Genomic DNA, 13800 nt, shown 5'->3' on the forward strand with positions numbered 1-13800 from the left:
TTTTTACTCATCGTGCTGTGTGACCGTGAAATTGCTGCAGTAAATGTCAGGCATGTTGGGGCTTGTCCTTTCAGTGGAGTCTTAACTCCTTTGGCTTTGCTAACGCAGGAGATTGGCCGCATTTCCATAGAGATGCACGGGACCCTGGAGGACCAGCTCAACCACTTGCGGCAGTATGAGAAAAGCATCGTGAATTACAAACCAAAGATTGACCAGCTGGAAGGAGACCACCAGCTGATCCAGGAAGCGCTGATCTTTGACAACAAGCACACCAACTACACCATGGAGGTAAATGTTCTGGCAGCAGCTAGACAGCCTCGTCTGCTGTCGCCAGTTAGTGTCAGCCACATATGGCTCTGGCAACGTGCTGTGGTTCTCAGGAAAATGGAGAGCTTGATAATATGGCCAAGCATGCAACGAAATGTCACTGAATTTCATTTCTGCATACTGTACTTCATGCCAACCCATTCCAATGTGCTTCCAAATATAGACAACAGAAACAACCTGAAAGAGTTCCCGCAGTGTTGCTTGAAAAATTGACGAGTCGTTTCTCCTGCTACCTGATTGTTAGCTGGGATCAGAAAGGGAAATGCTGATGATTTTGAGCTGCTGCTACCTGGCAGAAGAAAAAAGTTCAACAGAAGTTTTTTTTTTAAGTCAGAGACTGGCTTCCTGTTGATAACGTGAGGTTTCTTGGGAGCAGTCTGAGTTCAACATTAGTCCAGCTGAACACAGACAGGCTTTGAAACTTGTGTTTTGATTTGGTTTCTGGCCATTTCCGTTAAGCAACAGCAGAAGCAGGGGAGCACCAGTGTCTTCCAAGCACTGTGTTTTATTCAGTTTCTTGGTAAGGAGAGTCTTCTGCTTAAGTAAGCTGTAGAAGCACTGCCTCTCATTTGTGTTAAAAATTTGTGTTAAAAGCCTCCAATATATTGCTTTGACCAGGCAAAGGAATTTTGCAAAAGGACCAAGTTTTTCTTAAGAAAGAGAAAGAAAGACCAGAAATTGGCCTCTTCAGTATGGGGTTTTTTCAGTCAAAATTCAGATTTTAAACACCTGCAGATTAGAAGGAATCTTTTCTGAGAAAATGGACACCAGGGACTGCCTTGCACACTGGGATCATTTAATTTGCAATAAGTAGCACATCTGATCCACTGGCCTCAGAAGCAGAAAAGCGACTTCTTAATTTCAATATTGTCCTGACCTCTTTTACTAGCACATCCGTGTGGGCTGGGAGCAGTTACTAACAACAATTGCTAGAACCATCAACGAAGTGGAAAACCAGATCCTGACTCGTGATGCCAAAGGAATCAGCCAGGAACAGATGAATGAGTTCCGGGCTTCTTTCAACCACTTTGACAGGGTAAGTCAGTGCTGACTGCAGCTACACGCTTCCATGTGGACTGCACAGTGCAATAAAAAACAAACAGTTGCTGTGATAAAACAGGGTCACAGAAGATGTTTCATTCTCAAAAATGCCACTCCTGTGGATCACTCATTTCTGTGAAGACTGCCAAGTGATTGTTAGCCTGGTTGTTAGGGAGAGGTATGTCTTCATAGGAAACTGCAAAATGTCCTGGTAAAGCAAGGAGTATGGAGAGGTTTTTGAAGGCTTTTTTGAAGGCTTTTTTAGGCAATTAGCCTTTTATCCATTCCTCTCCAGAGAGCAAATTATTATTTGGTTTATAAAATTCTTGGGACCATTTGTTCTCTGCTCTTCTATACCATCTCTGCTATATTTGAGGACATGCTGACCTAAGAGATTGCCAGTGCTTTTAAATTGCTGAACACTGGCTATTTCAGCCTTTCTCTAGCTGTCTAAGAAAAATAAACCATGGGTTCTTTTCTTAGGAGAGGGACACATGAAGCCCTGTAGATTTTATATTTTGACCTTCATATCATTTGCCCCTTCCTTCATAACAGTCTGAATGTTAATGTTGACAGAACAGGGGTTTCCCACTTTCGACTATTCGATTATGAAGGCCTAACATTGACTTCAAAAACTGGGTTTTCTTGAAGAAAGTCACTTTAAATTGGCCCCATCATCCTATCTGTAGCTTCCTTGATCTGGCCAGAGGTGGTGGCAGCAGGCCGGGGCTCTTCAGTGCTTTGGGGCTGTTTTGAGCTAAAATTCTCCAGGGTGGATGGGCATTCTTAGTTTCTGTAGTAGCTTGTGTATTATTTGAGGGGTACATCCAAACACTGGGGGAGTGGGCAATGAGCAAAGGGAGGAGCAGCTGCCAAGCTGTGTTGTGCTGCACTGTACATCTGTGCTGCTGGCAGAGCTCAGCACTTGAAATAGCTTTGCCAGTCAAAGCTCCACCCCCTGTGCAGGTCTCGTATATATACAGCCATAACGCTGCTGCCCTGAGCTTCAGCTGGTTTTCTTTGTCTGTTCCTGGGATGCCCTGACAGCTAAGCTTCCTTGGGTGTGTTGCCAAACATACCTGCCCTCACCTACTCCTTTAGTGGAACTTTGGACTATAAGATTAAGGCAATGCTTCCCACTGCCTCTGCCTGCTTACCTGCACTCTGGGTTACTAGTGAAACACAGGGCTTCTGACACTGGATAACAAGCAGTGATGCAAGTAATTCACTTGGGAGATTGAGATCTTGAGGCTTCTGAGCATCAGCTGTTTTTGTCATTCAAATGCTCTAAACACGGGATGAGCTCTCTGAGAAGGAACTGTTCCAAGAGCATTTTTAGCACATCCTGAAATGTCATTGTGATATCTAATGTTGTGCACTTTTTATTTTTCTTCCCTCTCTTTGTATCTGCATGTCATTCTTGTTCCTCTCTCCTCACCCACTGCATGGTGCACCCGTTCGTTGTCCTCTCACTCCCTTTGATCTCCTGTGTGTCTCCCTTCCCTCGCCGCACACCGTCACCGCACTGGCACTGCATGTCCTGCTGCCTGGCACACCGCATAACCAGGACCACTCCGGCACACTTGGCCCTGAGGAATTCAAAGCCTGTCTCATCAGCTTGGGTTACGATATTGGAAACGATGCACAGGTACTGAAAGCTAGTGGTGAACACAGCCAGATATTAAACTGTGAAAAAATAACAGTTTTTTCCCTTTCTTTTCTTGTTTGTCTTAATCCATCTGTTGTTGTTCTTGTTCTTGTGTTTGACTATATATACATCACTTTTCTATACTACCTTCTCTCTAAATGCACTTCGGTGTCTATTTCTTTTTAATTCTTTAAATTTTTGTCTTGGGAGAATTCCTTTTATGTCTTCAAACTGTTCTTTTTACTTTTGTGTCACTTAAAACTCCTTTCATTGTCCATTCCTCAATCTGTCTTGCTTAATATGTTCTTGCCCCTTTTTCATCACCAATGTTTCTTATGTATAAACTATTCCATGTCCAAAACCACCTTTGCTTCTTCATGGTTTCACAAACTACCTTTCCTCTGTTACTTTTTATTGTCCTGTAAATCCTCCTTCTATCCTTTCCTCCTTGAAACTCATTCTTTATAATGTCTCCTGTGGGTTCATTTCTCCCTGGACTGGTCTCCCTTTTCTCTTTTGGCTTTTTCCATCTTTGCGTCATTCTCTGTAGAAGAAGACTGGTATGATGGATTGTGAAGATTTCCGAGCCTGCCTTATCTCCATGGGTTACAATATGGTAATGTAGAGCCCTCTGTCACTCCTATTCAAAGTGATTCTGTAGGCACCTTCAAAAATACAGGCACAATGTGTAGTGAATCAAGGTAAATATAACCTTATTTTCCAGAATTATCAGCAATGTTAAATCTAGTCTCAGTTGTACATGTAAAACTCCTGTCTCGCATCTCTAGCCAAAGGTACAAAATGGAAATAATTGTCTCATTCCTGCATGTTTCAAACAAAAATTGTATTTATCAAACTGTGTAGCTACTAGTGGAAGAAACAGTAAGCTTTCTCATACTGGTGCCTGCTCTCTGCATAGCACACACAACCTCCCCCAGCCCTGAATATCAGTTGAAATCATTTGGGAGTATATGTGACCTCACTTCTGAATACACTCAGAATGCTGCTCCTCTCGTTCCTGTCATTTGTTTCACATCCCTGTTCCTGCACATGTAAGCTCAAGTTCCAGTCATTCTCCCTGTAGCTTTTTCCTCACCAGAATGCCTGAATATTCAGAGCAGTAACATGTGGCACCTTGAGAGGCATGACAGCTAATAGGAGGAGCTCCACCAAAGACTGATGCTCATCAGAGGGCAGGAGAAGAGCACAGTACAGGCATATTCATCTGCACTCTTGGTGTCTTTGCTCCTGATATCAGGCAAAGCAGTGTTTAATCATCTTACTCATCAGCCCAGTATAAATACAGACTATTTGGTGTAGTGTGCCAAGACTGTAACATTTGATTAGGTATCTTAATTACTCTTGAAGGTATACTGTTCTAAATGTGTTAGGAGAGCCTGTTCCCAGGGGAAGATTCTGCTCTGCACTTCCCTCCTCCTTACCTGGGGAGGAAGGAATCCCAGAGATGAGAACAGATGACCTTTGGTTTAAATGCAGAAGGAAATGAAGAAAACTACACTACAAGGTTTTGGTTTCTGTAGCAAAACTTCTCTGTAGGATCTTCCCTGTAGAGACTGCTTCCCTGGGCCACTCCAGATATGCAAGTCCTTCTTTGCAAAGCCTGCCTATTAAAGATGAGTACAATACCATGAAATATCCCAGAGACATTTCTTCTGTTCTGTCAGCTGAAAAAACCTGTAGAAGTTCTCTTTCAAGTAAATGAAATAAAAGGATTTGAGGAGTGTAGATGTTCAAATACTCCTACAGACTTCTAGCACATGTATAGAGAAATTTGGGTCTTCCTCTGAAGTCAGTTGGTATTGTTCCCCAGTAGGAGCGTTGTCCTAGAGCCGATGTTATCCTCAGGCACAGCTGGCAATGTTTTATTCCAGAGGACAAAGGAGCGGGACGCATTTGTACACAACAGCAAGCTGAAAAGGAACATCCTGATTAAAAACCCCCCAGGGGTGTTTTCTATTTGGCTTTGTTTTCTAGCCTGTGAGATGAGCTGCTGAACAGTTTCTCCTCACTTTGGTAGCAGTGCTGCCTAAGTCCCCAGGCTGACAGGACTCTCTTGCTCTCCAGGGAGAGGCGGAGTTTGCCCGAATCATGAGCATCGTGGACCCGAACCGTTTGGGTGTAGTGACCTTCCAGGCCTTCATCGACTTCATGTCCCGGGAGACAGCAGATACAGATACTGCTGACCAGGTTATGGCTTCCTTCAAGATCCTGGCTGGAGATAAGGTCAGGACACCTTGTTTTGCTGTATCTGTTTAACTACTTCTTGCTTTTTTCTCTTGTCTCCGAAAGTGTCAAGGGAAGCACTCTGCCATGGGAGGGTGTTTTCACAGGAGCATTCTGTAGTGCTGGAGGAGTGCAAGGTTAAAGTGTGGGTTAATGAGCAGCCTGCTAAGGCACTCAAAAGTCTTGCTCAGCTGTCAGTCAGAACTTTGCAGCCCACTCTTGCTTCAAAATTTTAATTAAGAGCTTGGTCGCAATTTGTTATTTTAAAATTAACAAGTTCAACAGATGGTTTTTGATTAGGCTTAAAAACTGTTCCTTACTGACAGCTGTAAACTTGAAATGATCTTTCTCAGATATACATGTCACTATCAGTTGTTACACAATTAATTGGTTTTCATTGAGGCTATTCAATCAATAGACTTTCATTGAGGATATGCTGTATCTGTGGGGGAGACATCTTTTAAACATAGAAATTGTTTGAATGTAAGAAAACTCAGGGTGATATGAAAAGTATTAATTTTTGGAATTTGCATCATCAGGGGAAGCAGCTTATAAAAAATGTAATCTTATTTTTCTTATATAACAATGCCCACTAATCTTTTATGTAACTGAACAAATAATATGTACATGTAATATTAACGTATCTCTTTATGTGCTAATGATTTTAGTTATCTCACATGAAATGTTGGATACCATTTCTCAGATTGTAATGAGTTATCCTTAAATCCAGTGCTGGTTTCTATTTTTCACTAAGAATCTTATTTAAATCATAATCTAGAAACCCATGATGTCTGTCCTTTGGACATACACCTGACCAAAGCCAGTTCTATTGTCTTTTGAGGCCTGAAAATTTCATGTTATTCAGATAAGCTAACCACTGAATGAATAGGTACTTTGGATGCAGTATTACTTATTAACGTGTTTACTCTGTACAGTATGTTACCTATACTTGCCAGTGTTTAACATACTCTGGTGACTGTAACATGAATTAATAGTTCATTATGAAGAAAAGTCCCTCATAACCCGGTCATTAAAGTGAAAAGGAAAAAGAAATTATGAAGTTACAGGAGAGAGAGGGATGGTGTGAAACCTGAGCCATTGCTCAGACAGACTGCAAATGGCCATGAGTCAGTTAGCTGAAGACAACATGGTGATTATGATTAGCAAACAGGCAGCTACTGTTACCTCCTGCCTGGAGAGAGGCCGAGCTAGCTCAGCTCAGAGCATTCAGTCTCCGGAAGCTGAACTTACGTAAATTTTGCTTGCTTATTAAAAGTGTCCGCAGTGAAAGGACTGTTGGTGGAACTGTGGAAGCGATACAAAGTGTTTGCTTGTCTGCTACTTGCATTGGTGCACTTGCAAGAACTAGTGGGGATTGGCCCCTTCCCTGTCTCTGGAGGGAGGGAATGGCAATTCCCAAGGAGCACAAGCAGCTGTTACCTCCTGCTGGTCAGCAACAGCACCCAAATTAAATTTCTGGTTCCTCCCATTTACTTTCAGCGGGACCTCCTTTGTCAACAGGAAGGCACAGTCTTAACACTTAATAACTTGCCTGACTTACCTCCAGGTCTTTGTTTAGCTGCACCGGCATCTCTCACAAAACCAATCTTGGTTGTAAAAACCATTTGCTTGTCCAAACAGTAGGGAGGGAGCGCATGTCCTCCCAGGGTGTGAGTGCAGAGAGCTCCCTGTGTGGGTGTACGGCCCAGGTCTGGGTGTTGGGACCCTAGCCCTGGGTGCTGCCCCGGTGCGACAGGGTGGTGGTTGTCCTTCCAGGGAAAGTCAGTTTCCAGAGGTAACGATTGCCTTACCCTTTGTCCTCTGCAGAACTACATCACTGTGGATGAGCTGCGGCGGGAGCTGCCTCCTGACCAGGCCGAATATTGCATTGCTAGGATGGCACCCTACAATGGCCGTGATGCTGTCCCCGGTGCCCTGGACTACATGTCCTTCTCCACAGCGCTCTACGGCGAAAGTGACCTTTAACTTTTTTCTGTCGCACCACACGCTCCCTCCCCTCTCCCCCGTCCAACACACCCTATTTTCTCTTTGCAAAGCAACCTCTGCTCCGCTCTTTTTTGTGTTTTCCTGTTTTGCTTCAGATAACAAATCACATTTTTAAGTGGGGGGGAGGACATTGACACGGGACCGCCTACCTTGCCCTTGAAATAACAGTTTACAAAATTATTTTGTGCAAAAAAGTTACGTTTTAAGAAGAACAGACATATTTTATTATAGAAAAAGGTATTTTTCTCCACCAGATTGAAACTTAAAAAGAAAATGTTAAAATATTGCACCAAATATTTTTTGTTGTGACATAGGAAGTCAAGCACAATGTTACATTCCATCCTTTCCAAAAAGAACCAAACTATGACAAAACTCCACTTGTTCTGTTAACTATTACATTTACGTATGTCTCTCTCATCACTTTTATCTTGGGAGGGGGGAAGGCACACAAGTGCATGTGTTTGCTGGTTCACTCATTTCATGAAAATATTTTATGATAAACTTTTGAAATTGCTGTGTTTTCTAGGGAAAAAATAATGTACACAGCTCATGTTTTCATATTTAATTAAAAAATACAATACGCCTCCTATGTTTATCAGTGCACAACTTTTTTTGTTGCTGAGAGTTGTCTGGTTTCAGAACATGAAGCTTGAGAGTTGGTAACTTTGATATTGCTTGTCACAAATCATATTAAAAACTTCTTGTGATAACAACTCTAGACTTTATTCATTTGTATGGTAAAATAGTTCAGTCCTATTTAGTTAAACATGATAAGAAGAATCCAAAATTATTGGTTTTAATTGAAAGTTAGACTACATTTAAAGGTATATTCTCAGCCCCATAACCTTTTCATTCTTGCTGAATAGTGTTGAAATTTTCACAGCTTAATCACCACTTTAAATCCCCAGTGCATCCCCATCTTTAGAAGCAATATCCTTAAAAATACTCCTTAAAAACCAGCACAGATATAGTTACTAGAGCTGTACAAACAACCACTGTATCTTAAACCATCCATGAAAAATTCATCTACTGTTCCATGCTCAATATTGAGCATCTGACTGATTTTGATACCACATCTTCTGACATCATAGATTCCTCCAGGGGTCATCTTCCTATTGGACATACAAAAGAAAGCAGCCTTCAGGACAGCTCCTGTGGGACTTCTGTTGAGTCATAAAGTAACACACGCACTCATGTGTCCAAAAATCAGCAAAGGGAAGCAGCTAATCCCTTCCAGCCATCTCATATTACAGATGCATTTCCTGCCATTCCACAACTTTCTTAGGAAACAGGGTTAGGGGCAACAACATTAAAATAACATTACTGCTTCATTATGTGTTTCAAGTAAGTGTTTTATAGGTATAAGCACATATCTCTGTCTCTAGTCCCAAAGGCAGATTTTATTTTGAAGTAACGACTGCAAGAATGGTGGATTTGTGGGCGGATTCACCAAGAGGTCCTTGGTAATATCGTCCCCTGTTCCCCAGGGCAGAGCTGGGTCCTGAGGAAAGTATTGTACATGGCTGGGTTCAGCATACCTACCTGAGGAAGGTATTGTCCATGGTGGGTTGGGGTTCAGCACAGCTTTCTGGTTTATTCCTGATCTTCAGTGGGACACAATAAAAATTACAGCAGCACGTTGTATGTGGAGAGGGGATGCTAATGTCTGCTACCACACTTCTTTCCAGCATACACCAAGATCTACATTCTCCTGCAGGCTGGATAAGGGGATATGCAAATTAATGGCATTTATCTTCATACATAGACAGTTTGTCTTCAAAGGAGACACTCGGTGCAACTTAGCTGTAATTGCGTTGCTAATGAGGGCTGGAATTGAGCTGAAGCCTCCTGTGTTGAAACCCATGACATTGAGAAGCCTGGAGGGGTTGATATGAATTGTCAGTAATGTAGGACTTGGAGCCACAACAGTATTTAATCCTCTTGATTTTCAGCTATGTCACTAATGTGTTGCTGCAGATGGGACTGTCCTCTTCAAAGGTGTGGTATACTGATTCCCATTGCCATGTTTTAAAGTATATAGCATAGTATTCATCTGTTTGAAAGCTGAAACAGCAGAGAGGATGACTAGAGGCCTGAACAGATAATTTATATTGAAGTTTGCCTCTGAATATCCATTGCCCTTGCTTTGGTAACCCTCTTTCCTCTTTCACAGTAGCTGCCCTGTCCTTGGTTTGCTGCATCTAAATAAGGACATTTGCGCTGTCAAAAAAAATTATTTTTAAAAAATTATCTCTGTAGGTTGTACCTGCTCCTAGAAGATGCAATGATATTTTAATAAATATTTATTTAAACAATAAAACTGGGATGAGGAGAATGGGAATATCTGTTGGGCTATGAAATGACCACTGTCTGGAGAAAAGATCCATGTTATTTTGAAAAAGGGGTAGAAAAGTGCATAGCTGCCCCTTGGGCCATCACTTCGGGCCCAGGTCTAGTGCCACTCTGAGAATGAAGCCAAATTATGTTGAGTGATCCTGGCAACAAGCGCTCTGCAAGTCTTGGAGATTCCAGAAGTCTTCATAAAAATCTTTTTCTGAGCTGTGGCACGTTGCAATGTGTGACCAGGTTTCACAGGAAACACCAGCTAGGTGTAAGTATTCCTAGTTTTATGACAGAAAGCAGGTGGCTCATCCCTGCTGACACTACAGATTGGTGGCAATGTGTGGGCTCCAGCCTTGTGAAAGTTGGCACCCCAGCACTGCTTTTGTGAAACTGAGATGTCAACAGCAACAGAAGGGTCTGGCCTGTGCTTCTGAGTACTTGAACACTTGAATAGGGTTAAAAATACTGGCAATAGGTGTGCCTAAAATATACTGGCATGTTTCTTCTCAGGTGGCACAGCCTCCGACAAACTGGCGAGAGCTTACATGACCTGCTGCAAAACATTCACCTTCCTCATTTGCAGCACAAGATTTACCTTGCTATTGTGTGGCCTAACAGTCTGTGGCACTTAGTATGCTGAAATGTGAAAGCAGCTTTTGGTATTAAGCTCATGGTTTTGCAGCTAACATGCCATTCTTTAGCCAAGGCCTGGCATCAGCCTTGAAGAAATTCCTCTGGAAGCAGCTGTGGCAGGTCAGTGACTGACTGCCCCTTTGTCTGCCAGGAACAGAAAAAGTGGACAATCCACTTCAAGCTCACTCCTTCCATTCAGGGGCAAACCATTTCTGTCAGTCTCCCATCCTGACTATTTCAGGTGTGGAAATTGAAATTCCAGTTTTTGAAGACATTAACCAAGAAAGTCCTTTCATGAGTGTTGATATCTTTGGCTGCTGAGATCTCAATGACCTGCCTGATACAGCCCGACTGTCTGACAGTACAGGGGCAGAAAACACTTCAGTGCTCAAACAACACAGATCTTGTCTTGCCTGCCAGAACGTCAACCACATTTCCCAAAGCCTCTCAAATCTTGTGACCATTGCATGTCTTCGGTGCTGCCAGCATCTGGTTTGGAGCAGAGTGCAGGAGCAGAGCCAGGAGTCTCAGAAGACAATGAAAGGAAACTAGTCTGCAACCTTGAATGAACTTGGTTTCAAAGAAGTATTCCTATATCCATGGAGATTCCATCCAGACGAATCAGACTGACTGGTCTTATCAGGGAAATAAAGCAGTGGGTGGGGGGTTGTAATGGCTGTGAAAAGGAACAGCTTGAACTAAAATGTCTTTGTTATGAAAACAGAATGCAAATATAAATTTCATACCACAACATGAAGATTATTTGTACAACATTACTCACACTACAGATACTGAGGCAGGACAGATTAAGAAAAAACTTAATCCTGTTGAATTAATTAAACCCTTGAGGTGGCTCTGGCTACTGAAAGAGTTGCTACTGTGCAAACCCTTAAAATCTGCTGCATTAGCACTAAGCTGCTGGGAAAGTCTTAGCATAGTAAACATGGATTAGCAAAGTCTAGGGCATATCCTGATGTAAACAGGTAATCAGAACATTTGCCAGCAGACACTGAGAAAATGTGCTAAGTGCTGCAGTCAGTAGAGAAGTCAGCCATTACAAAGGATGAAGTTGGACGATTGCATCTTGTACAGGGAGGGATGCTCTAAGGCTATTTCAGATAGATTTAAATTTCAGCAATTTAAACCCACTGAAAATTACAGGATAAAAATAATCTATTCTGAGGACTCAGAGCTACTACAGACTAGATCTCACCAATAAGATATTAAAATAGATTCTTCCCATCTTTGAATACCATGCAACAGCCAGGAAATAGGGCCTCAGTTTTGTTCTCTGCTTTGACTTCTGGGACATACATACATGAAAATATGTTGGCATAAAATGCACTACCTCCTTTCACTATCTTTTCTCAGCAAGTCTCTTTACACCTGCTTTCTATTAGTCAGTAGTTCACATCCTGGTGGCCAAGCCAGCCTTCAAGCAAAATATTGAGGACCTCTAGTTACCATCCTGCCTCAGTGACCACGACCCTCAGACTGTCTGCAAAAGCACGATCTCTCACTGCTGCTGCAGCAAGCATCTACTGTTACTAGATCCAGTTACTCCCACTGTGCAGATAGACAAGGCACAGGGGGAAAAGGGCTAGATGTCGCTAGAAGGTAGAAATATGAAGCCTTTATTTACAGTTGCAATCCAAACTGGTGCTCAGGTCTGGAGGTATTGCTCAGCAGGCTTTTCCCTGTTGCACTTAAACATTCTCTGCACACCTCTGTTTCTACTCTGGGACATGTTTGGAGTGGGAGATTGAAACTATTGGACACCTGGTCCCATGGGACAGTCCCCTTCAGATCCCAAGGACGCCTTTTGCAAACAGCCCATATCACCAGGGGCCACAAATCTCACCTCATGTAAAAAGAGCAGTACAAACCAGCAAGTCTGGCTGCTTCCTTTGCCAAGTTTCAAGGTGGGTTTGCCACCCATTTGCTCCATATTGCCTAAAATATCTTCACATTAGGAGAGTAATGCAAAGTCAACACTTCATCCCTCCTCAGGATGGATTCTTTCTGGGTGACTGGCACCTGTAAAGTGCTGCAGTGGTTATTGTCTCCAGCCAGGGCTGACCTGCCTGTGGTGCTCAGGAAGGTTCATGGTGGAGCAATGAACTGGTCCAGCTCTGTCACCTTCCACTCTGAGTGCTGCAGTCATCCTCCAAGTAGTTGAAACCTTTTCTCAGACCATCCCCTAGATTCTTAATTGTTGTTGTGGCTTTTTTTTTTTTTTTTTTTTTTTAATGACCCTGTGACTTTCATTGTATAGTTCTGCCTAAAAATAAGGACTACTTTAATCTGCAGAGTTAAGAAAGCATTTTATACCCTTATTATTAAGCACATTCAAGCATCATCATCATCATCACCATCACTTTAATGAAGACTTCCACTCCTTAATCAATAGACTATAATATTTAATCTGTGGTGCTGAGCCACAGCATCCTGCTTTCTGGGACAGAGAAAATAACATTTCGTCTTCAGGGAAGTGAGAAAAGAGGTTAATTTACCCCAACAATAAACAGATTGTGGTTTTTAAGTATTCTGATTCCAGATAAGTGTATGTTTACATTTGCAGATGTGCAGTCAGGACAGTAATAGTTCCCAGTGAGCATTCAGATGTGCTTCTGAGAGACCCATCTTTTTGTGCAAGCAAAATAATGAGGGAACTAAATGACAGCATTATTATTAAAGTTGATTTTGCACGTGATGGCTTCCAGAAACACTACCCACACACAAGAGGCAATGCTGCAGATTCTCCTACTGATGTATTTCATGCCTTTTACCACCCATGCAGAGTGTCCACAGCCAAGAAAGGGAAAGCAGGACTCCAGGCTGGCTCAGGCACTACCGGAGCAGCTGGAGCTGTGTTCCAGATGCACAGCTGCATTCTTCCCTGCTGACACCATCCCAGAGGCTGAAGAGAAGCAAGATAAAACCAAAAATCTTTAATTGGGCTTCTAGCATGACTTATCTTCATTACTGCCAGTAACTCCAATCCCTATTACATCCATACCATTCCAAGACTGCCACTTAAGCAGCTTTTTTCTGCTTCTGAGCTTCTTAAAACAGCAGTTCAAGCACACAGTCACACAAAGACTCTACTGCTGCTCCTGTAATAGTCCAGCTCTGCCACCTACACAGAATTTGCACAAAAAGCACTGCCTTTTGAGTGTCCTGGACTGTCTTATCAAATAAAGCAGTAAAGCAGCCTTACAACCACACATTGTATTCAGAGTTGTAAGACATACTTGCACCATCTATAGCTACCCCCATTTTCTATTTGAACCACAGCTAGCTGTGTTCTGTTGTCACATTTCTCCATTTTCCTACCAAGTAAGAGTTCACATCAGCTGCCTTGTGACAACAGTCAGCATCCTGGGCTGCTCCGGCTGCACTAGCCAGGGCATCACTGGAGGGTCAAGAGAGGTGATTCTGCCCTTCTGCACAGCACTGGGGAGGCCACATCTGGAGTGTTATGTCCACAAAAGAGACCTGGACTTACTGAAGCCAATCCAGCACATCACCACAAAGATGACTGTGAGACTGGAGCA

The 13800-nt window shown here is 42.7% G+C and overlaps 1 protein-coding gene across 4 annotated transcripts in view; it reads left to right on the top strand.

Moving 5' to 3' along the window:
* The window catches only part of ACTN1 (actinin alpha 1), an 86556-nt gene extending 78576 nt beyond the window's left edge, over positions 1-7980 (top strand). For 2 of the 4 annotated variants that reach the window (XM_041420356.1, XM_041420190.1), the window contains exons 17-21: positions 109-288; positions 1217-1363; positions 3567-3632; positions 5102-5260; positions 7088-7980. In XM_041420356.1, the coding sequence (XP_041276290.1) occupies positions 109-288; positions 1217-1363; positions 3567-3632; positions 5102-5260; positions 7088-7246 (711 nt within the window). In that variant the 3' untranslated portion in view covers positions 7247-7980. Of the gene's footprint in view, positions 1-108; positions 289-1216; positions 1364-2935; positions 3017-3566; positions 3633-5101; positions 5261-7087 lie in introns of all 4 variants that reach the window. The other 2 variants (XM_041420267.1, XM_041420102.1) reach the window with 2 other exon arrangements.
* Positions 7981-13800: the final 5820 nt, after the last annotated feature.

This window comes from Onychostruthus taczanowskii, unplaced genomic scaffold, assembly GCF_017590055.1.
Source record: "Onychostruthus taczanowskii isolate IOZ18803 unplaced genomic scaffold, ASM1759005v1 scaffold1, whole genome shotgun sequence".
Lineage (NCBI taxonomy): Eukaryota > Metazoa > Chordata > Aves > Passeriformes > Passeridae > Onychostruthus > Onychostruthus taczanowskii.